The sequence below is a fragment of the Pelophylax lessonae genome (genome assembly GCF_965119305.1).
Source record: "Pelophylax lessonae genome assembly, chromosome: 12".
NCBI lineage: Eukaryota > Metazoa > Chordata > Amphibia > Anura > Ranidae > Pelophylax > Pelophylax lessonae.
Window position 1 is genome coordinate 210,053,758 of NC_138779.1, and position 24,026 is coordinate 210,077,783.

Below are 24,026 nucleotides of genomic sequence, written 5' to 3' on the forward strand. Positions count from 1 at the left end.
AGCAGGGTAAGTACACAAATGTCTCTATTAATCTCCAAGCAGGGTAAGTACACAAATGTCCCTATTAACCTCCAAGTAGGGTAAGTACACAAACATCCCTATTAATCTCTAAGCAGGGTAAGTACACAAACGTCCCTATTATCCTCCAAGCAGGGTAAGTACACAAACATCCCTAATAATCTCTAAGCAGGGTAAGTACACAAACGTCCCTACAGTATTAATCTATTAATCCCCAAGGTAAGTACACAGGGTGTAATCTCTTAAAGCGCTGGCTGGATGTGCAGGAATAGTGTACCGGTATGTACCGTAGCATCAGCTACATACAGTATACCGCGCTGAGCCAATCACGGGGAGCGATGCATTCGATTATTGAATACAAAACTTGCTCGGATTGGCGGAGTCAGAGAGGCGGGCTGATGACTCAGCCAATCTGAGCAAGTTTTGTATTTAATAATTTATACATCGCTCACCGTGATTGGCTCAGCGCGGTATACTGTACTTAGCTGAAGCTACGGTACATACCGGTACAGTATTCCCGCACATCCAGCCAGCAATTTGAGAGATTACACCCTGTGTACTTACCTTGGAGAGTAATAGGGACATTTGTCTACTTACCCTGCTTGGAGATTAATGGGGATGTTTGTGTACTTACCCTGCTTGGAGATTAATAAGGACGTTAGTTTTGGGCCATGTTAAGTAGTCCTCACATTTTATACTCCGCATATAAGACGACCCCCCCTATTTTTGGGGGATATTTTTAGGGTTAAAAAATCATCCTATACGCCAGCACATACAGTATTAAATCTCTGCAAGGGGCAATAAATACTTGGAAATGTTACACTTTACTCATTAGATACAGTAGCATGCATGCACTTAATATTAAAACATATATCTGATGTCACCCCCCCCCCCTTTTTTTTCAGCTACACTAAATGGAAGAATCATTTTGAGGCCATCGTAAGCATTTCGCTCTCTGCTGCCTCTTGAGCACTCCCCTCCCTGGCTGCATCATTCCAAGAAGCCAACGCCCTGAAGTTAATTAAAGGACAGTCAACCGGTCCAGAATCTCTTCTCTTCATCCTCTTCTGCCATCATGGGGAGCTCCGTCCTTCTATTCTCCTGCATCTTCTCCACTTTGGTGGCCACCGGTAAGAAACTTTACTGTAACTTATTTTATGTCTCGGAGAGTGTGTGAAGACCTGTTGCTCTGCCAAGATTTCTAGCTAAGCAGTTCTGCATTTTAAAAAAATGAACTAACATGAAAGGCATCCTGCAAAGATCTTTAGCCCATGCAATGTATTCCCTTATTTCTGATACTATTTTATTCTGTCATTCATTTGTAGGGATAAGCCTTGTAATTTTGGCTAAATTTTGCCAGGGCTGACACTGCGTTTCTTTCCCTGAGTTGCTTAGGTTAAATTTACTTGAAGAAAAAAAAAAGACAATTTATTCTTCTTTTTATTTAGCATTTTTTTTTTTTTTTTTTTTTTTAATTAGGGGTTTACATATACATTTTTCACATGTCTGTCCTTGAGCTGCTAAGGTTAAATTTACTTGAAGAATTAAAAGAAAATTTATTCTTCTTTTTTTATTTTTTATTTTTTTATTTAGGGGTTTACATATAAATTTTTCACATGTCTGTCCTTGAGCTGCTAAGGTTAAATTTACTTGAAGAATAAAAAGACAATTTATTCTTCTTTTTTAATTTTTTTTTTTTTTTTAATTAGGGGTTTACATATACATTTTTCACATGTCTGTCCTTGAGCTGCTAAGGTTAAATTTACTTGAAGAATAAAAAGACAATTTATTCTTCTTTTTTAATTTTTTTTTTTTTTTAATTAGGGGTTTACATATAAAATTTTCACATGTCTGTCCTTGAGCTGCTAAGGTTAAAGTTACTTGAAGAAAAAAAAGATAATTTATTCTTCTTTTTTAATTTAGCATTTTTCTTTTTTTTATTTAGGGGTTTACATATAAATGTTTCACATGACTGTCCTTGAGCTGCTAAGGTTACATTTACTTGAAGAATAAAAAGACAATTTATTCTTCTTTTTTATTTATTTTTTTTTTAATTAGGGGTTTACATAAATGTTTCACGTCTGTCCTTGAGCTGCTAAGGTTACATTTACTTGAAGAAAAAAAAAAAAGATAAATAACTTTTTGCTAATTTAGCGATTTTTTATTTTTATTGTATTTGGGGTAATCTATTTTTTTATTTAGAGGTTTATTTAGAAATGTTTCACACATTTTTAAATTTGATTTAATTGAAAACATATGTGAATCTTGAAAAATAGACCCCTTAGTATTTTAACCTGCTGTGTGCTGTTGCATTGTAATTTTTATTTTACTTTTTTCAATGCCTTATCTTTCTTTTACTTTCAATATTTTTTAATTGAACTTTGTAAAAAGATAACAAAAGAACAAAAATAATTAAGGCGTTTGAACAACAAGGATACATATGAATCATTGCTCAATACAAAATAGATAAATAACTTTTTGCTAATTTAGCAATTTTTTTTATTTTATTTTTTTTGTATTTGGGGTAATCTATGTTTTTTTATTTAGAGGTTTATTTAGAAATGTTTCACACATTTTTAAATTTGATTTAATTGAAAACATATGTGAATCTTGAAAAATAGACCCCTTAGTATTTTAACCTGCTGTGTGCTGTTGCATTGTATTTTTTATTTTACTTTTTTCACTGCCTTTCTTTTATTTTCAATATTTTTTAATTGAAATTCGTAAAAAGATAACAAAAGAACAAAAATAATCAAGACATTTAAACAACAAGGATACATATGAATCATTGCTCAATACAAAAAAAGATAAATAACTTTTTGCTAATTTAGCGATTTTTTTTTATTATTTTTGTATTTGGGGTAATCTATGTTTTTTTATTTAGAGGTTTATTTAGAAATGTTTCACACATTTTTAAATTTGATTTAATTGAAAAAAATTGTGAATCCTGGGTGAAAGCTGTGTGAATCTTGAAAAATATTTATTTAGGGGTCTACTTATAAATGGTTCACACATTTTTTAAATTAACATTAAGTGAATTTGTGAATTGTGGGTAAAAGCTGTGTGAATCTTGTGTCAAAATGTGTAAAAATAGACCCTTTAGTTTTCTTTGTATTTTTGTATTTCAACCTTTTTGGTGTGTGCTGTTGCGTTACATTTTAACATTTTTTTTTTTCATTGTCTTTTTTGTTCAAAAAAAGAATAATATTTCAAACAAAAATGTTAGTTTATATTACAGGGACACACCCCAAAGCCTAATGTTTTCAGATTCTAAAATTAGGGTGTGTTTATTTGTATTTAGGGAAGTGTGAAGTAGTTGAAAGGGCTGAAGATTTTTTATCTTCATACAATCTATGCATTAAGATGAAAAACCTTCAGTATGCAGCTTCCCCTGTAGCCATCCCCTAACACCCGAGTCCGATCCCAACCCAGCGATGTGCATGAGAGCAGCTGCTGTCCTGGCTCTTTCCCTCCTCATTGGCTCAGAGACAGTAGCAGGGGACATTGGCTCTTGCTGCCGTCAGCCACAGCCAGTGAGGAGGGAACGAGGGTGGGGCCGAGTCCATTCTTGTAATTGTGTTGCCACATGCAACCCTTTGGATCTTACTGTGTGGCCCTTTGCCAACCTCAGTAGTGGGAGGGGGAGCATTGGTTTGCAGGGGATCTGTAAAAAAAGAGATCTCTAGCAGTCTCACGTAATATATCTGACCATCTCCTCTAAGATGTCTGCAGTCTCTGACCATCTCCTATAAGATGTCTGCCGTCTCTGACCATCTCCTATAAGATGTCTGCAGTCTCTGACCATCTCCTCTAAGATGTCTGCAGTCTCTGACCATCTTCTTTAAGATGCCTGCCATCTCTGACCATCTCCTCTAAGATGTCTGCAGTCTCTGACCATCTCCTCTAAGATGTCTGCTGTCTCTGACAATCTCCTCTAAGATGTCTGCAGTCTCTGACCATCTTTAAGCTGCCTGCCATCTCTGACCATCTCCTCTAAGATGTATGCTGTCTCTGACCATCTCCTCTAAGATGTCTGCAGTCTCTGACCATCTCCTCTGATATCTGACTGTCTCCTCTAACATGTCTGCTTTGTCTGACCTAATTCTCTAATTAGTCTGCAGTCTCTGACCATCTCCTCTAAGATGTCTGCAGTATATAGGAGAGCACAGTTCAGAGGGGGCAAGAGGGCACAGTACAGGGGGAACAGGAGGGTACAATACAGGGGGACAGAGGAGAAGAGTATGAACAGCACAGTTCAGAGGGGGTAGGGGGGTATGGGGTGGTGGGAGATTGCAGTTCAAAGGGGCAGGAGGGCACAGTACAGGAGGGACAGGAGTGAACAAAACAGGGGGGGGCACAGTAGGGGGGGGAGGAGGTTACAGCCTAGGAGGGTACAGTACAAAGGTCAAGAGGGCACAGTACAGTGGACAAAAGGGTACAGTACAGGAAGGACAGGAGGGAACAATACAGTATGGGGGGAAGGAGGGTACAGCCTAGGAGGGTACAGTACAGCGGTCAGGAGGGCACAGTACAAGGGACAGGAGGGCACAGTACAGGAGGGACCGGAGGGAACAATACAGGGGGGCACAGTATGGGGGGGAAAGAGGGTACAGCCCAGGAGGATACAGTGCAGCGGTCATATGGGCACAGTACAAGGGACAGGAGGGTACAGTACAGGATGAACAGGAGGGCACAATACAGGGGGGCAGAAGGGAACAGTAGGGGGGAAAGAGGGAACAGTACAGCGGTCAGGAGGGCACAGTACAGCGGTCAGGAGGGTACAATACAGTGGTCCAGAGGGCACAGTACAGTGGTCAGGAGGGCACAGTACAGGATGGACAGGAGGGCACAATACAGGGGGGCAGACGGGAACAGTATGGGGGGGTGCAGTGGTCAGGAGGGAACAGTACAGCGGTCAGGAGGGCATGATACAGTGGTCAGGAGAGCACAGTACAGTGGTCAGGAGGGTACAGTACAGTGGTCAGGAGGAAACAGTACAGTGGTCAGGAGGGCACAGTACAGTGGTCAGGAGGGTACAGTACAGTGGTCAGGAGGAAACAGTACAGTGGGCAGGAGGGCACAGTACAGTGGGCAGGAGGGCATGATACAGTGGTCAGGAGGGCACAGTACAGTGGTCAGGAGGGCACAGTACAGTGATCAGGAGGGCACAGTACAGTGATCAGGAGGGCACAGTACAGGGGTCAGGAGGGCACAGTACAGGGGTCAGGAGGGCACAGTACAGTGGTCAGGAGGGCACAGTACAGTGATCAGGAGGGCACAGTACAGGGGTCAGGAGGGCACAGTACAGGGGTCAGGAGGGCACAGTACAGTGGTCAGGAGGGCACAGTACAGGGAACAGTAATGTCCCTTGGTGTCATCACACACTGAGCAGGGCAATTAACCATGCATTGTATGTGAGGAAGACAGCATATGACCACACCTCAAAGCTGTTTACAGCAGACACTGCGGGGGAATATTTGCATGGATTAAGGAAGCCACAAAAAGCCAGAGATAACTCTAAGAACAGAACAATCGTGAGGCACTATGCATCTTGTTTTGGATGGTGGTTGAATTTATTGGCATGATTTATACTGTTCAAACATACAGACATGGGGGGGGGGGGGGTCCTCCACAGACAGGTGGCCAGCAGTGAATTCGCTGTGATACAATCATTAGCCCTTTTTGCCTTGTTTTTCAAAAGAAAACATTTGTTTGTTTGTTTTTTTTTGGGGGGGGGGGGGGGGGCAACTTTAATGAATAATTCCAGGTATTGCTATAGTATACATGTATAAATAGTTACATTGGTCTATCTTGGACTAATGGATCTACCTGTATATATATATATATATATATATATATATATATATATATATATATATATACACCATACCTGGCCGGTGCCTTGAAAGCTGGAAATCACTGAAGTAGGCACCCCTACTCCCGTGATCTCCACTTGCTTCTGGGACCCTCGCTGAGCAGCTGCACCCCTGCTTGATGAGCACAGGAGATTGCCCGCTTGGCACAAGCGCCATTCAGAGATCACTTTTCTTTTTTCTGAATGAGTGCAAAATATTGTCTAATTTAATGGGGAAGAGAGAGAGGGGTCGGTGACATCACACTCTCCACCTCGTCCAATAAGAGAATGCTTTGCATTCATTTAGAAAATGCTTAGTTTTCCCTGATTGGCGCCCGTACTGAGCAGCTGATCTCCTGTGTACACAATGCATAGGACCCAGAAGCATGTGGAGATCACTGTAGTAGAAGTGTAGTAGCAGTGTCTACTTCAGTGATATCCAGCTTTCAGGGGCATCAGATTAGTTTGGTATATACTGTACATAGTTACATTGGTCCAAGCTGGTATAATATAGCCTGAATTCTTCTTTGATGTTAGTGTAGCGCTTCTCCTATGGGAGCTGCTGGTTAAGGATTCCCCTGGGTTACCCATAGCAACAACTTGACAATATAGCATATCCGAAGTGCTTGGCTCAGTCAGAAAATAGTCCAGGGGTTTTGGTTTTTGTTGTTTTATTTTAGAACTTGGATAGGAGAAGGGATGATTGGAATACTCCAACTAAATAAACTATGCAAAATTGCTGGGACTTCTGAATATAGCTGAGTGTAGCAAGGCCGCTGCTTCACCTTGTCACTCCCGTGAAGAAGAATTCGTTGAACTGTACTGTACTGTGAATCACTCTTCAGGGTCGTACTTGGCACCCTCTTTGTCCCTACTCTTCAGGGTTCTACTTGGCACCCCCTTTACTCTGACACTCTGCGTGAGCTGACCCCTTGATGCTCTGACTTCAGTGGAGTGGTCCCCCTTCCTGGACAGACCCTTTGGGAAGTCCACTGGTACTCACGGACACTGTTTTTCCCGGAAGACTCTGCCAGCAGCTCCACTGTCAGCTTTACCGGATCCTCTTCAGCTCAGCTCCACACCTGGTTCACTAGGCCGACTGCCTACGACCACCTTCCTCATACTCGTGCGAGGAGAGACCAGCTGTCAGCCTCCTCCTGGGACTCTGCTTCCCGCCAAAGATGCCCTGTCACATGTCCCCTCAGCTTTTATGAGCAATCCCAGGATGCACTGCAAGAATACCCTCCCTCTGGGACTCCCACAAAAGCCAACATACCACTGGCTGGGTTTCCTCCACTGTCCAACAAGCTCCCTTATTGGATGCAGTGGGGACACTCCCTCAGTCCCAGTTAATCACACCTGGAAACATGTGACAGGCAACCTAATAGATCAGGCTCCCCTAATAAGCAGAAGGAGCATAAGATGCTTTTACCTAGCACCTACCTACATTAGTAACAATTGGGTAACTTTCTTCTTGATATAAAAAGTTAACAGAACTCTTCATAATGTTGCTATGTCCGGTGGTTGGTGAGTCACAGACTTTCCATTCCTTATTTGAATAAAGGAACATAGTTTAGTTTGCTCAGCATTTCCCTCTTGGCTGTGCAGGGAATCTGACCCCGCCTCTCCATACACCAACGGAAAGTCTGACTTGGGAACGAGTCAATTCTCAATTAATTACACGTTCCAGTGTATGATACTTCAGAGTCCCCCTCCCTGTGAAAACTCCCTGGTTTTGTCCTCTTACTAGGAATAAGACTAAATAAGTAACACTTGCATGAGGACGTAGCATAGAGAAGACTGCTCTGAGCTCTGCCAAAAATTGTCAAGAGTGGAAAAAGAAATTCTTTGGCATAAAGTATAAACTAAGATGGATACAGCGCTGAGATTACGCTCTATGGGGATATGCAGACACCCCCTCTCCAAGTCTGGAGTAAGCAAAACTCTTAAAGTTGAACTCAAGCTATAAAAATTGTGAATTTAAATAAATTTTAATACAAGGATATACATAAACTTTGTGAGCACTAAATGCCTTTGCAAATCTAAATATTACCTGGTAAAAGTAGCAACATCACCAATGTGCTCTACATAGTGTCACGCACCAAATCAGAGGTGGAAGTGCTGAGAGGGCTCCCCTTGTGGCTAAATGCAGACCACCCATGAAGTTGGTACAGAGAATGCTCCCCTTGTGGCTAACTGCAGAGCACCCATAAAGTTGGTACAGGGAATGCTCCCCTTGTGGCTAACTGCAGAGCACCCATGAACGTGGTACAGGTAATGCTCCCCCTGCGGCTAAATGCAGAGCACCCATGAAGTTGGTACAGGTAATGCTCCCCTTGTGGCTAACTGCAGAGCACCCATAAAGTTGGTACAGGGAATGCTCCCCTTGTGGCTAAATGCAGAGCACCCATGAACGTGGTACAGGTCATGCTCCCCTTGTGGCTAAATGCAGAGCACCCATAAAGTTGGTACAGGTAATGCTCCCCTTGCGGCTAAATGCAGAGCACCCATGAAGTTGGTACAGGGAATGCTCCCCTTGTGGCTAAATGCAGAGCACCCATGAAGTTGGTACAGGGAATGCTCCCCTTGTGGCTAAATGCAGAGCACCCATGAAGTTGGTACAGGGAATGCTCCCCTTGTGGCTAAATGCAGAGCACCCATGAAGTTGGTACAGGGAATGCTCCCCTTGTGGCTAAATGCAGAGCACCCATGATGTTGGTACAGGGAATGCTCCCCTTGTGGCTAAATGCAGAGCACCCATGAAGTTGGTACAGGGAATGCTCCCCTTGAGGCTAAATGCAGAGCACCCATGAAGTTGGTACAGGGAATGCTGCCCTTGCGGCTAAATGCAGAGCACCCATGAAGTTGGTACGGGTAATGCTCCCCTTGCGGCTAAATGCAGAGCACCCATGAAGTTGGTACAGAGAATGCTCCCCTTGCGGCTAAATGCAGAGCACCCATGAAGTTGGTACAGGGAATGCTCCCCTGGCTAAATGCAGAGCACCCATGAAGGTGGCACAGGGAATGCTGTACTCAAAGAGCAGATCACCGGATGGTAGCAGGAACAAGCAGGATGTGCTGCAGAGCAGGTGTTCTTAAGCAGTTCTAGATGTATCTTGGCAGCAGGACAAGCAGGAAGCAGAACCAGAAGCCAGGCTAGGAGTCATACATGGTGATCAGCCAGTAGCAGGAACTGGAACAAGCCAGGGTCATACACGTGTAGACAGGTAATAGTAGAGTCTGTGTGGTGGATCAGCCAGTAGCGGGAACTGGAACAAGCCAGGGTCATACACGTGTAGACAGGTAATAGTAGAGTCTGTGTGGTGGATCAGACAGTAGCGGGAACTGGAACAAGCCAGGGTCATACACGTGTAGACAGGTTATAGTAGAGTCTGTGTGGTGGATCAGCCTGTAGCGGGAACTGGAACAAGCTAGGGTCATACACGTGTAGACAGGTAATAGAAGAGTCAGTGAGCCAAGCTGATGTCAAACACAGCGGATCAAGCAGAAGTGAAGTCAGTAGCTCAAGCCACGGATCAGAGCCAGGAATCAAGATGAGACAGGTCAAAGGCAAGCCTGGACGGTAATGGAAAATCCAGATCAGAATACACAGAAAACCAGGAACACGGGGGGGGGCTGACAATTATCCAGCAATCTGATGAGCACAGCAGCAGTCTTTTATAGGCCAGTGGACGTTAGCGTCTGTCACGTTATGTGTGCGCCATTGCGCAAGCACATTTGCCGATTCATAGCACGGTGTGCCCCAATACGCCATTAGATTGCGCCTGATGCAGCCATACTGAGTTTTGGCAGAATTACCAGTTCTCCTTTGCCCATTCTCCTGAAACATAGCCTGTGCAGAGGGAGGGACCCAGCAGGCTCCACCTGAAGAAAACTACAGGAGGGGTGGAGACAAGACCAGCCACCCTGCACGATGAGAGAGAGCAGTAGTGACCAGTCTTTATTACAGGAAGCTCCTGCACAGAAGTAAAGTCTCACACAGAATTACTACACAGATCTAGAAGAAACACACAAAGCACACCAAGATTCAAGGTAAAAGATGCAGGATTTTTATATTTAGGCAATATTTGCTTATCCCAGAGTTTAGCTTTGAAGCCCATTTCCGGACAAATAAAAAGTTCTCCCATGCAGTGGGGCTGTATAACTGCTATTTTTTACCTAGGGGAGAGGAGGAAGGAGATACACTTGCCCAACACTTGCCCAATCCTCCCAGCACAAGATGGGTCTAGGGCCCCCATGCTCCAGCAGTCTTGAGTTGTGGACTGTTCCTGGCGTCATCAAGCCCAGAGCAGGCACCATCGACCAGGAACAGTCCACTGCTGGACCATTTTCGGGTGGAATGAAGAACCAGGTGAGCATAAGCCAGGGGTACTCAACCCACGGCCCTCTGATGTGGACCACGACTTTAAACCAGGGAAGCGGTCTTTAGATCCCAATCTGGACTTGCTAACCCACCATCTCAGAGCATCACAGTGCATTGAGCCAGCGCTGGCTATGGAAAGAGCAGGAACCGCAGAAGCTGATGCTTCCTCTGTAGCGCTGGCTCCTGTCCCAAACGGAGTGATACCAAATGCACGCAGCCTCTAATCCTTTCCAGCCTGGAGAGCAATGCTAGCAGCGGCTTCAGGAGGAAAAGAAGGTCAGTGTATTAAACAACACATACACTAGGAATAATAGTTTTTGCAATGGGCAATTTAGCACCTATAAAAGGGTTTACAACTATCAGGCTGCTTTCACACTGGGTGCAGCGCAGTGCACCTGCGGCTTTCCTGAGGGTCAGCTGCACTGACCCACAGACTTCTAATATATCCCCTGGGTTTGGTGCACCTTCTGAGATGCTTGTCACATGGCCATGTGAAAGACACCTATGTGGACAAGGCTTAGGTGCCCCATGTGGGGACAAGCCGAACTGCACTTACTAATGCCTGAACTTTAGGCTGGGAGCTGTCATGTGACAGTCAATATGAAGGCAGTTCTCCCAGGCTTAGAAGCGGGCTGCAATGATGCTGTTAACTCCTTGCTCTCTGTGCTAACTCCATTATACTGATGACACTTGTACACTTCAGACACTCTCATGCTTAGAAGACAACACTCCCAGGTAGCAATTTGAGGCCGGTACCTCTAAACCGGTACCAAGCTCTACCAATCCAGCAGTTCATGTCACATCTCTCCCAGTAGCACATCCCATAGTTGCTATGGAAAACAGGAAAGAATCTCTCTCTCCAACCCCCATGCTTGCTCTCTTCTCCAGGGGTCCCTCTACACATTTTCTTTCCCAACTCCAAGCTGCCCCCTAGGTGCTTTGTGCTGCTGGTCTTATCCCAAAGAGCGGGGATCCAGCCACTAGTAGAGGTGCCAATCACCTAAATCCCCTCCATTACCAAAACAACCATCATCCCTGCCAGTCATCCTTCTCCTTGTTGCTTGGCTAATCTAATCTGTGGCACAACTACTGTAGTCCTTAGCAACAACACATTAACTTCCTCTGGACAGTACCCTATGTATTAGACCCATGTATTGCATCTTCCTCTAGCTCAATCCCCTTGTTGTGTTGCAAGCCCTGTTCTTTTGATACGCTGTGCATGCAGCCTTTTGAAAGCCTACAAGTAAAAAGATGGGAAAGCGCCTCTTGAGTGTGGTGAAAGTAATTTTTATTACAGCAATAATGTAGTAACTTACATATAAGTAAGGACTTGTGCGAGTCTGACGTGGCGCTCCAGGAGCGGCTGGTGGTGTTTAGCAGTTTCCAAGCGTTCAGGCAGTCCCTGGGTTCCGGAGGGCTTGGGAGACCTGCTCTTGTCCTCCGGATCTCCACGAGCAGCGGTGAAGGGGCTGGTGCTGCGGCCGGCGGCTTGTGGCGGCGTCTGATGTCACAGGAGTGTGGGCAGGAAGTGTGGGCAGTCTGGGCTCACAACGCGTTTCGGAATCTGCGCGGAAGTCCGATCCTGGACATGCGCACTCCTTTGTCAAGTATGTCAAGATACTTGACACTGGATTCCAGGTTGATTTATTCCCCTTGTTTCATTCAGGGACTCGCACATGGACTGTTAATTCTCCCCTCCTTGTGCATGCCCATCATAATTCTAAGCCGACCTGTATCCAGGGTTCATCCAGGATACACGTCCCACCCCTCATCGCAGCTGACACCGGTTAGCACTACCTAGGAGCACCATACTGCCTACCCTTTTGAAAGCCTACATGCTAGGCAATTAATAGATTACAGTAACTTTACTGAAGAAAGGGAAATATGGAGGAACAGTTCTTGTAAAGCAGCTTCTCACACACATTTCTGTACAGAGGTGTTCTAGTGCCCATAAGGTAATCATACCTGAATAACAGCAGAGTTTATAGGGACTGAGTCCATGATTGGCAGTAGTCCACAAAGGCAAAAAGTCCACAGCTGGTAGTTAAGACTTCACATAGTCCTCAGGTTCCCAGCCCCTCAAGGAACCTCCAACTGGATCCCCCAATGGGGGCACAGTCCAGCAGGATAACAGCCTACATCTTGTAGGCAGTGTTTCCAAGCAGCACCCCCATGGCAGTTCGGAGAGCCCTTTTTATATGGATCTTTGGAAAATTGGTGTGAAAATCTATCCAATCAACTCCTTTTGGCTGTGCTCCCCAATTTCAGTCTTCTGGAACCAAGTTAACCCTTTTATTTATGGCATCACTGGGCATCTCCTTCCCAAGACACCTCTCCTGTTATTGTTTAGCTATGATGTCAGCGGATATACATGCTCAGGAGATCAAAGTGATCCTGTTCTCCAATGGGTGCACCTATGCCTTTTGGCAGCTCGCAAGAGCATACTAAAGATACCACCGCCATAGGAACTCATCCCACCAGAGACCCAGAGGACCACCAAACCAGCTACTCCAGAAATACTTCAAGCTCTATATGCAATTTAGACTGTGACATAGCTACATATGTTACACAACGCCCTTTTTGGACCGATCACTGGGATCCTCGTGGGAACCACTGGTGGAGTGTCGTTATCTTTGTCATAAAATGACGGCTTGTCACTTTTACAGCTCTCTTTGTTTAGCTGTGTCAACCCATTTCTTTCTTCTTTTTTGATCAAGCCATATCTGGCCCTGTCAAGGTTATAGCAGTCCTTTTGGATGCATAATAACTCTTGCTTACTTTTAAAATTAGTGGCTATACACATCTCATGGACTGCCATCTGTGTCTGAGATATACCTCCATTTGACCTCTGAAAAAGGCCAAAGTCCGAAACACGTCAGCTCATCATTTGGAATTCTCAGCCACTCCATGTTTAAGTGATGTAATATAGGGCCACATGAATTTTAAATGTCTCTCCGTTTTTCTTGTTTTGTATATTTTTTCATATTTTGTACAACATGAATAAAATTATATATTTGTTTTAAGACAACTAATCAATGAATGGTTATTGCCTATAAAGTCCCATACCCAAGGGGAATTTTCTTTAGTTTCATGATTTCAGGGATGTTGGCAATACCCACTCTAACCACTAGATCCATATATAGCGTCAACAGTTTGAAGGGAAGACAATACAGTTACAATACAATTCAATACAGGAGGAATTAGAGGGCCCTGCTCGTTAGAGCTTACAATCTAGAGAAGGTTGAACATGTCTTTTCTCCTATGGAATTTATGTCTTTAATGTACTCTTTCCACTCTTTCCAGTACACAGAGTGGTAGCTGAGAGCAGATCTGACCAACTCCCTGGGCAAATTGAAAGTCCAGCCCCCTGGAAATTCATTATTCATTCTGTCTGATTACCCTTCAGACCAGTGGACCTCTTTATTTCCATGAAACTAGATTGTAAGCTCTTCTGAGCAGGGCCCTCTTAATCCAGGGGGCTGGACTTTCAATTTGCCCAGGGAGTTGGTCAGATCTGCTCTCAGCTACCACTCTGTGTACTGGAAAGAGTGGAAAGAGTACATTAAAGAGATAAATTCCATAGGAGAAAAGACATGTTCAACCTTCTCTAGATTGTAAGCTCTAACGAGCAGGCCCCTCTTAATCCTCTTGTATTTTATTGTATTGCAACTGTATTGTCTCCCTTTTATATTGTAAAGCGCTGCGTAAACTGCTGGCGCTATATAAATCCTGAATAATAATAATAATGAAACTAAGATATTATAGAAGGCCCCATTGCCCCTATATCTTCCGTCCTCACTTTATTGTCTCCTTATCTATTGACGCTTGGCCTATAACTACGGTCAGAATTCCAGCACAAAAACAAAATCTCAACAAACATACCCCCGGGACAGTCAGGGCTAGTACATTCCACAATGGCTAGCCTCTGATCTGTCCCGGTTCGCACTTACCTGCAAGAAGAAATACTCACTTTTAAAATTTCTTCTCCAGCGTTGCCATCTCTGTTGTGGGCAGCTGAAGCCGGCGCGATCCTCTTCTGCGTCCTCTTCCGCGTCTTCTTCTCCCAGAATGCGCCTGCACCGGCCCCTCTCGTCACTTCCGGTGCAGCGCCGCATTCCTCCACAGCTTCTCGGCATGCCCAGAAGCTGTTTAGCAGGGAATGCGGCGGGGCCCCGGTAGTGACGAGCGGGGCCGGTGCCGTCGCATTGATTCCTGGGAGCTGAACGTCATCGCTCCCAGGAATCAATGCGACGGCACCGGCCCCTCTCGTCACTACCGGTGCAGCGCCGCATTCCTCCACAGCTTCTGGGCATGCCCAGAAGCTGTTTAGCAGGGAATGCGGTGGGGCCCCGGTAGTGACGAGCGGGGCCGGTGCCTTCGCATTGATTCCTGGGAGCGATGACGTTCAGCTCCCAGGAATCATTGCAAGCCGGAAGAGACGGCGCGGGCCGAGGCCGCAGAGGGAGGAAGTGACGATAGGTGAGTATTTCTTTCTACAATTACAAGGTAAGTAAAAAAAAAAAAAAAACCTAACTATCCAATTCCTTTTCAGGTGAAGGAGACCAAGGGCAGAAAAAAAAAAAAAGGTTGATTTTGTGCCCGGAACTCCGCTTTAACATTCTCCTTAGGTTATAGTTTTTCCTACGTATTATTCTTCTGGTGAGAGTCATCCAACCTATGTGTTCATTTTCTCTCCAGATTTTATGCAAGAAACGTAACACTACTACTTTGCAGAACTTATTTAGATACTTTGTACATTGTATTTCCTATATCTAATGCATCGTATGGTAATCATGCACCTGTATCTCCTGGTTATTTTTCTTTGAAATTGTGTAACAAACTCTACTCACTTTTATTGTACTTTTATCGATTTCAAACGCTAAATAAACATATTTTCCAAAAAAAACAGACGCTATAACCAAAAAGCAAAAGGTATGTAGGCACTTTGCTTTATATTTGGTTATCAACTCAGTAGAGAGTCATAGCTGCTCATTTTGTCATACTTTATTTCTGCTATCAGTAGTAATGTCTCCTTTATTTTACAGGATTCTCCTTATCCTGTGTCGAGTGTGAAGGGGAAGATGAGAAGTCCTGTAAAGGAAGCTCAGCCACATGCCCTTCAGAGTCTGAATTCTGTGTGGCAATTTTAAAGTCTACTAATGAAGGTAAGTGGAAAAAAAACTACTTTAAATTTTTTTTTTTTTTTTTTTTAGCAATTATCCAACCTCTTTTAACTTGATTTTGGGTTGTGGTCTCTTAAAGCAGCATCAAACCCAAATGCAAACATGTATTATTTTTCAGCTTACCTATTCTTTTTCTTTTTAACAGTATACATTTTTATTAAACACTTACAGTGGGGATCGAAAGTTTGGGCACCCCAGGTAAAAATGTGTATTAATGTGCATAAAGAAGCCAAGGAAAGATGGAAAAATCTCTAAAAGGCATCAAATTACAGATTAGACATTCTTATAATATGTCAACAAAAGTTAGATTTTATTTCCATCATTGACACTTTCAAAATTACAGAAAACAAAAAAATGGTGTCTGCAAAAGTTTGGGCCCCTGCAGAATTTATAGCATGCACTGCCCCCTTTGCAAGGCTGAGACCTGCCAGTGTCATGGATTGTTCTCAATCATCGTCTGGGAAGACCAGGTGATGTCAATCTCAAAGGTTTTAAATGCCCAGACTCATCTGACCTTGCCCCAACAATCAGCACCATGGGATCTTATAAGCAGTTGTCTAGAAAACTGAAACTGAAAATAGTTGACGCTCACAAAGATGGAGAAGGCTATAAGAAGATAGCAAAGCGTTTTCAGATGTCAATATCCTCTGTTCGGAATGTAATTAAGAAATGGCAGTCATCAGGAACAGCGGAAGTTAAAGCAAGATCTGGAAGACCAAGAAAAATATCAGACAGAAGAGCTCGCAGGGTTGTGAGAAAAACAATTCAAAACCCACGTTTGACTGCACGATCCCTCCAGAAAGATCTGACAGACACTGGAGTTGTGGTACACTATTCCACTATAAAGAGATACTTGTACAAATATGGTCTTCATGGAAGAGTCATCAGAAGAAAACCTCTTCTACGTCCTCACCACAAAAATCAGCATTTGAACTTTGCAAATGAACATATAGACAAGCCTGATGCATTTTGGAAACAAGTTCTGTGGACCGATGAGGTTAAAATTGAACTTTTTGGCCGGAATGAGCAAAGGTACGTTTGGAGAAGAAGGGGCACAGAATTTATGAAAAGAACCTCTGTCCAACTGTTAAGCATGGGGGTGGATCAATCATGCTTTGGGGTTGTATTGCAGCCAGTAGCACAGGGAACATCTCACGAGTAGAAGGAAAAATGGATTCAATAAAATTTCAGCAAATTTTGGATGGTAACTTGATGCCATCTGTGAAAAAGCTGAAGTTAAAGAGAGGATGGCTTCTACAAATGGATAATGATCCTAAACACACCACTAAATCTACAGGGGATTACATCAAGAGGCGTAAACTGAAGGTTTTGCCATGGCCTTCACAATCTCCTGACCTCAACATAATTGAAAATCTATGGATAGACCTTAAAAGAGCAGTGCGTGACAGACAGCCCAGAAATCTCAAAGAACTGGAAGACTTTTGTAAGGAAGAATGGGCAAAGATACCTCAAACAATAATTGAAAGACTCTTGGCTTGCTACAAAAAGCGTTTACAACATAGGTGTGCGCAGCCTATTGCATTAGGGTGTGCACCCCAAAGTTTAAATACACATGCATGTGTTTGCCTACATGTATATGGCCCCGGTACATTACTCTCCCTGCTGGCAAAGTGAAATAGAAGTGTGTGGCACTTCTCTTATGGCAGAGCAGGTCCGAGGGAGATCTTTCCCATCTCCTCACTGGCAAACAGAGCAATAATGCTAATGTGCCCTAGGTGATTAGGGTGTGCCCAGACACACCCGGCACACCCTGTGCGCACGCCTATGGTTTACAAGCTGTGATACTTGCCAAAGGGGGAAGTACAAGATATTAACTCTGCAGGGTGCCCAAACTTTTGCAGACGCCATTTTTATGTTTTCTGTTATTTTGAAAGTGTCAATGATGGAAATAAAATCTAACTTTTGTTGACATATTATAAGAATGTCTAATCTGTAATTTGAAACCTTTTGGAGATTTTTCCATATTTCCTTGGCTTCTTTATGCCCATTAATACAAATTTTTTTTTTTTAACAAACAAGGAGTGCTTTATTGAAAAAACATGTGTACAGAAAACAGGTCAGAAATAGACAGGCAACACAATACATGTGTGGTTCGACATACCATAAAACAACAGTATCATACAGTAACTAAACTGAAAAATGTCAAGAGGCACAGATCTAAGAGTCACGGAATACAAGGGGGGGGGGAGGGGGGGGGAAACGGACATAAGAAGAAAAAAGAAAAAGAGGGGGGGGGGAAGGGATGAAAAAGAGGGGAGGGGGGAGGCACAGAGCAGGCAACATCAATCCGCAGTCCATGGTGCCCAGACCTTATCATATTTCCAAGGGCAACCCCTATTCATATATGTTAGCTTGTACAAGGGCAGATCCGCATCCACCAGTTTAAGCCAAAACGGCACATCTGGAGGAGACGGAGTCGACCACCGGAGGAGTATACCCTTCTTTGCATAGAAAAGAAGAAACGAGATGAGGAGCTTGGAGTGGTGAGAGCGCTGATCATCCTCATGAATACCCAGGAGTGCGAGTTCGGGGGAGGGCAGGAGAGTCAAACCCAGCTTAGCATTAATAGCCCCGAAAACTGCCGACCAGTAACTAGCAATCACAGGACAGTCCCAAAACATATGAAGGTAAGACCCCGGGTGGGAGCGACAGCGCTGGCATGTGGCCCCCCTGTCAGGATAGATACGATGCAACCTCTCAGGAGTGTAATATACTCTATGCAGAAATTTCACCTGAATCAATTTGTCACGGGAGGGGATAACCAACTTAGGACCCGCTTCTAGGCATTCATCCCAGCCCTCCCTGTCCAACGAGGGGAGATCAGACTGCCACTGACTCCAGAGGCGTTCAAGTTTGGGAGACTCAGAACCCAGGAGAGAGGCATAGAGGGTAGACAAAGGTTTTAACAAGTCCCCAGGGGCCAAGATCTTTATGATGGGATCGGGCTGGAGGAGAGGAGGCACCCTGAATTGTGATCGGAGGGCATGACGGAGCTGGAAGTATCTAAACCTCATCCACAAAGGCAGGCCAAACCCGTCCCTCAACTGCGCAAATGACAGGACCCCATCCGAGGCCATGACATCCCCCAGGGATGTCACCCCATATCTCGCCCAGACCTGCGGATCCGGAAGCATACGCAGGTGAGGGAGAGAGGGGTTCCCCCAAAGAGGCTGGTCGGGAGACCACTGAGTAGGCTGCATAAATCTTTTCCGGGCCACAACCCAAACACGCCAGGTAACACGAGAGGGGCCGGGGACAGAATCATAAGCCCTAGGGCCACGGTACACAAAGTTACGCAGGTCTGCCAGGGAGCCCAGATGGGCCGCCTCCAAGCACGTAGCAGCATTCATAGTGAAGCCCTGAAACCACCAGTGTACAGTGACCAAGACCGCCGCACAGTAATACACCTGAAAGTTGGGAAGAGCCAGGCCCCCCAGGTCAGGTGGAAGCCACATAGTGGATCTAGCCAGACGTGGGACCGAGCCCCCCCAAATGAAGGACCCCACACAGGCATCAACCTCACAAAAAAACCTACCAGGGACCCAGCTTGGGGAATTTCGAAAAACATAGGTGAACTTGGGCAGAATCATCATCTTCAGAAGGTTAATTTTCCCCAAGAGATTCAACGGCAGACTGGCCCATGCGGCACAGCGCGCCTTCAGGTCAGACAAGAGAGGTAGCAGATTTTTTTCCATAAAGGACTCAAGGGGTTTGGACACCTGAACCCCAATATACCTAAAATCAGTCACCCAACGGAGGGGGGTCTGCGGAGCCAGTTGCCGTGCCGAATCATCAAGCGGGAAAAGCACTGATTTAGACCAGTTAATGCGAATACCAGAATACACCCCAAAGGTATCAAAAATGGTGAGTGCCGCCGCAAGAGAAGAGCCCGCATCCCGGAGATAGAGAAGGGTGTCGTCCGCATAAAGAGAAATTTTCTCCTCCAGTGCACCCACCCGCAGACCCTCCACAGCGTCAGCCGCCCGGATCAAAATAGCGAAAGGCTCCAGAGCCAGAGCGAAGAGGCTGGGGGACAAAGGACACCCCTGAGGAGTGCCCCGGTGGAGAGGAAACGGCCCAGAGAGGTCACCATTTGTGCGAACACGTGCTTTAGGTGCCTTATATTAATACAAATTTTTACCTGGGATGCCCAAACTTTCGATCCCCACTGTAAGGTCTGGAAGGTTTTACCCCCTTAATGACCAGGCTATTTTTTGCGATTCGGCACTGCTTTAATTTAACTGACAATTGCGCGGTCGTGAGATGCTATACCCAAAAAAAAATCAATGTCCTTTTTTCCCCACAAACAGAGCTTTCTTTTGGTGGTATTTGATCACCTTTGCGATTTTTATTTTTTGCGCTATAAACAAAAAAAGAGCGACAATTTTGAAAAAAAAAAAAACAATATTTTTTACTTTCTGCTATATAACATTCCCAATAAAAAAAAAAATTAAAAATCCAATTTTTCCATCACTTTAGGTCAATTTGTATTCTGCTACATATTTTTGGTCAAAAAAATCCCAATAAGTGTATATTGATTGGTTTGCGTCTACAAACAAGGAGAAAGATTTATGTCATTTTCTTTTTTTTATTTACATTTTTTTCACTAGTAGTGGCGGCGATCAGCGATTTTTAGGGTGACTGCGTCATTGCAGTGGACAGATCAGATATAACATTCCCAATAAAAAAAATGTAAAAATCAAATTTTTTCATCATTTTAGGCCAATTTGTATTCTGCTACATATTTTTGGTCAAAAAAATCCCAATAAGTGTATATTGATTGGTTTGCGTCTACAAACTAGGAGAAAGATTTATGTCATTTTTATTTCATTTTTTTTTTACTAGTAGTGGCGGCGATCAGCGATTTTTAGGGTGACTGCGTCATTGCGGCGGACAGATCGGACCCTTAACTGACATTTTTGACAGTTTTGGGGGGACCAGTGACATTACTACAGTAATCAGTGCTAAAAATATGCACTGTTACTGTAATAATGACACTGGCAGGGAAGAGGTTAACACCAGGGGCGATCAAATGGGTAAATGTGAGCCTAGGGGGTGTTTTCTAACTGTGGGGTGGATAGGCTTATGGAATCAACACAGAGACCTGTGTTCCTAAACAGGAGGATCACAGGAGCCCTGTGTTGATTGCTGACAAAACAACGGTCTGCCATGTTTATAACGGCAGACCGCCGTTCTGTCTCCCAGGGGAGTGATCGCGGGTGCCCGGCGGCAATCGTGGCCACCGGCCCTGCAGATCAGCTTCCCTCCTTTCCAATCGCCGTGCATGTGCGCGCCCCCCACGATCACTGGCAAGGAGCGACGTATGGGTACGGCGATTTGCGCAGCCGAGCCACCTTGCGGCAGGTGGTCAGCAAGAGGGTAAAGTCTGCAGAATATACAGTTCAGTATAAAAGTACTAAAGTAGAGGGAAAAAATAAAGAATTTACAAGGAGAAAGTTACCTTGTAACAACAGTATCTCATATTCACAAAGAAGGGTAAGCCCAATGTATAGTGCAATATCATAATGTAATAATAGTACAGACAATATTAAGGCCCCTTTCACAAGGGCTTTCCGATCCGGTCCCTGGCAGTTTTTTCAGGCAGACCTGATCGGACGCTCCATGCACCCCTATGGAGAAGCGGATGTCAGCGCTGACATGTCCGCTGATACGCTCTGCTATCCGATCCGATCCTGTTCATGAAATCCAGATGGATGGAAACCCTATTTTCCATCCATCTGTAGGATCGGATCGGATAGGATTGGATGAAAACGGACGGGTGGACCCCTAAGTCTCTACAGGACACAGTGGTGATGTAGGAGTCACGAGATGGCACCACCAACAGCAAGCAGCAGAGGATCAGGTGATCTACACTAGTAGAAGTTCTGGTTTCTGAAGAGCTTTAAATCAATGGCTTCTAATGGTGTTCAATAGGGTGGGCAGTGGGACAGATGAGCCTCTACTTTCTTCTTTAACCGCTTGCCGACCGCCGCAAGTACATATACTGCGGTGGTCAGCACCTCACAGGCAGAGTGACGTATCGGTATGTCACTAGCCTGTGAGGCTCTGGGGAGCGAGCCCGTGTGACCGGCGGACCCGATGTCCGCCGGTCACTCTGCGATCGTCGGGGGAGAGGGAGAAAGGCAGGCAGCTTGTGTAAACAAGCCCCCTGTCATTCTCCCCTGTGTAGAAACAATGATCATACGGTTCTATTATGTAGGACCGTTGATCACTGTTCCTACAGCTCAAGCCACAGCCAATCACAGTAAGAATCACGCCCCTAGGGACACACTTAACCCCTCCTTCTCAAATAAAGTTAACCCCTTCACTGCCAGTGTAATTTTACAGTAACAGTGCATATGTATAGCACTGATTACTGTAGAAATGTCACTGGTAACCCCAAAAGTGTCCAAAATGCCAGTCAAGGGTCCGATCTGTCCGCCGCAATGTCGCAGTACCGCAAAAAAAATCGCAGATCGCCGCCATTACGCGTTAAAAAAAATGACAAAAATCTTTACCTTTGTTAGTAAACGCGATAACTTTTGCGCAAACCAACCAAAATACGCTTTTTGCGATTTTTTTTACCAAACATATGTAGCATAAAACAAATTGGCCGAAAATTTTAAAAAATTTTGATTTTTACATTTTTTTGGGGGGGAATTTCATATAAAAAAATGTGAAAAATATTGTTATTTTTTCAAAATAAACGCTTGTTTATAGCGCAAAAAGTAAAAATCGCATAGATGATCAAATACCACCAAAAGAAAGCTCTGTTTGTGGGGAAAGAAAGGACGTAAATTTCGTTTGGGTACAGCGTCGCACGACCGCGCAATTGTCAGTTAAATTCGCACAGCGCCGAATCGCAAAAAGTGGCCTGGACGGAAGACAGCAAAATCCTCCGGTGGTAAAGTGGTTAAAAGTAAACTTTTTATTCGCCCTTTTAGTGACAGAGTTACAGTGGAGTAAAAGGGTAAGCGGGAAGATTTCCCCTCCCTTTCTATCTCAGTAAATCGATGTGGAAGTAAGCAGGGCCGGTGCTGGACTATTTTATGCCCTAGGCAAGACCAGCTACTTGCGCGCCCCCCCCCCCCCCCCCAAAAGTCAGGGAAGGGGTTAAAAACTCCTCTGTGACCCTGATCTGATGGTTCCTCCATGTTATGCTGTCATACCCAGTGACACCCATATTCCTCCATTTCACACCCGGGGACCCTAATGTCCCTCCATTTCATGCTGTCATACCCACTGACCCCTATCTATCTCTATGTCAGATCCTGATGTTTTTCCATGTCACATTTGGAGACCCTGATGTTCCTCCGTGTCACACCTGGGGACCCCAATCCCCCATGGCCCACCCAGGGACCCCAATTCCTCATGGCACACCTGGTGACCCCGAACCCCTGTTAAATGCGGTGGCTCCTGGTGGAGGGAAAAGCAGCTGTAAGAGAGCTCCGCACGTCCTTCATCACCAACCTCCTCAGACCATTCTGGTGCCTCATCGCTTCTGCCCCAGTAAAAGTTCCGCCCTCCAGTGCCGAGCTCCGGCTCAGGTTCAGCTCTCCTCCGCTCCCTGCTTAATACCGACCCAGGGAAATAAACGGCTGCCCACCAGCTCAGTGCAGAGAGTCACTTCATGCCCGGGGTTAAGGCCGCTCAGCTCCACCTGAAGAGGATCATCATGCAGGCAGCACTCTGGGGGGCTCCCTTCTTGCCTTTTGGGGCCCCTCCAACAATGGTGGAAAGCCAGGGCCTTGTAGTTCTGCCACGGCCCAAGACACTTGGCATTTTCCGCTGTCCCTTCTTCCCCCCCCCCACCTCCGCCCCTCGCCTCAGCTCACAATAATCATTCATGATGGAGAATTAATGATGGAGAGAGAGTGCCGACTCCTGGCTGCGCCCCTAGGTGGCAATGCGCCCTAGGCGGCTGCCTAGTTTGCCTAGTGGAAGCGCCGACCCTGGAAGTAAGTAAGTAATCAATGTTCCCTATCGGGAATCCAATCAGTGATAGTTCTGCTTTCAGTGAATGTGTTATGTTCAAAATGAGTCTAAGATGCCACGTACCCCTGTTACATATCTTGTTTTCTCTCGCTTTTTACAGGTGGGGAGGAAGTGAAGCAGTACAAGAGATCTTGTGGGGAAAAATCAATGTGCTCTCAGAAGGAAAGTTTTACCTACAAAAATGGAGTAATGAAAATAAGTAGTTCCTGTTGCTCTACCAGTAACTGCGTTCCTCCCATGCCTGTGTGTAAGTACTACATGCCTGTCGTTGAATTTATTCCGAACAGTCCTAAGCATTTTCATTGAAACCGTTTGAGATTGCCTTTAGGACCTGAGTTGATCTGAGACTTACCTAGAAAGTTACCTGCTGGTGAAATTTGGTATTGCAGTGTGACTAGCAAATACAGTGGCTCAAAATTAGAACTTAAAGTAGGATGATAGCCTCCCATCAGGGCTGGTGCTAGACTATTCTGCACCCTAGGCAAGACCAGCTACTTGCGCCCCCCCCCCCCACCCCATAAATAAATTTAAAAAAACGTCAAAATGTCCCTATTTTCCTATATTCGCAGAA

General features: G+C 44.9%; 1 protein-coding gene across 1 annotated transcript in view; it reads left to right on the top strand.

Moving 5' to 3' along the window:
• The first annotated feature begins 961 nt into the window (after positions 1–961).
• LOC309568051 (phospholipase A2 inhibitor NAI-like) overlaps positions 962–24,026 on the top strand; it is a 32,724-nt gene continuing 9,659 nt past the window's right edge. The window contains exons 1-3 of the mRNA XM_082273632.1: positions 962–1,148; positions 15,302–15,421; positions 23,556–23,702. Of these exons, the coding sequence (XP_082129758.1) occupies positions 1,094–1,148; positions 15,302–15,421; positions 23,556–23,702 (322 nt within the window). The 5' untranslated portion in view covers positions 962–1,093. The remainder of the gene's footprint in view (positions 1,149–15,301; positions 15,422–23,555; positions 23,703–24,026) is intronic.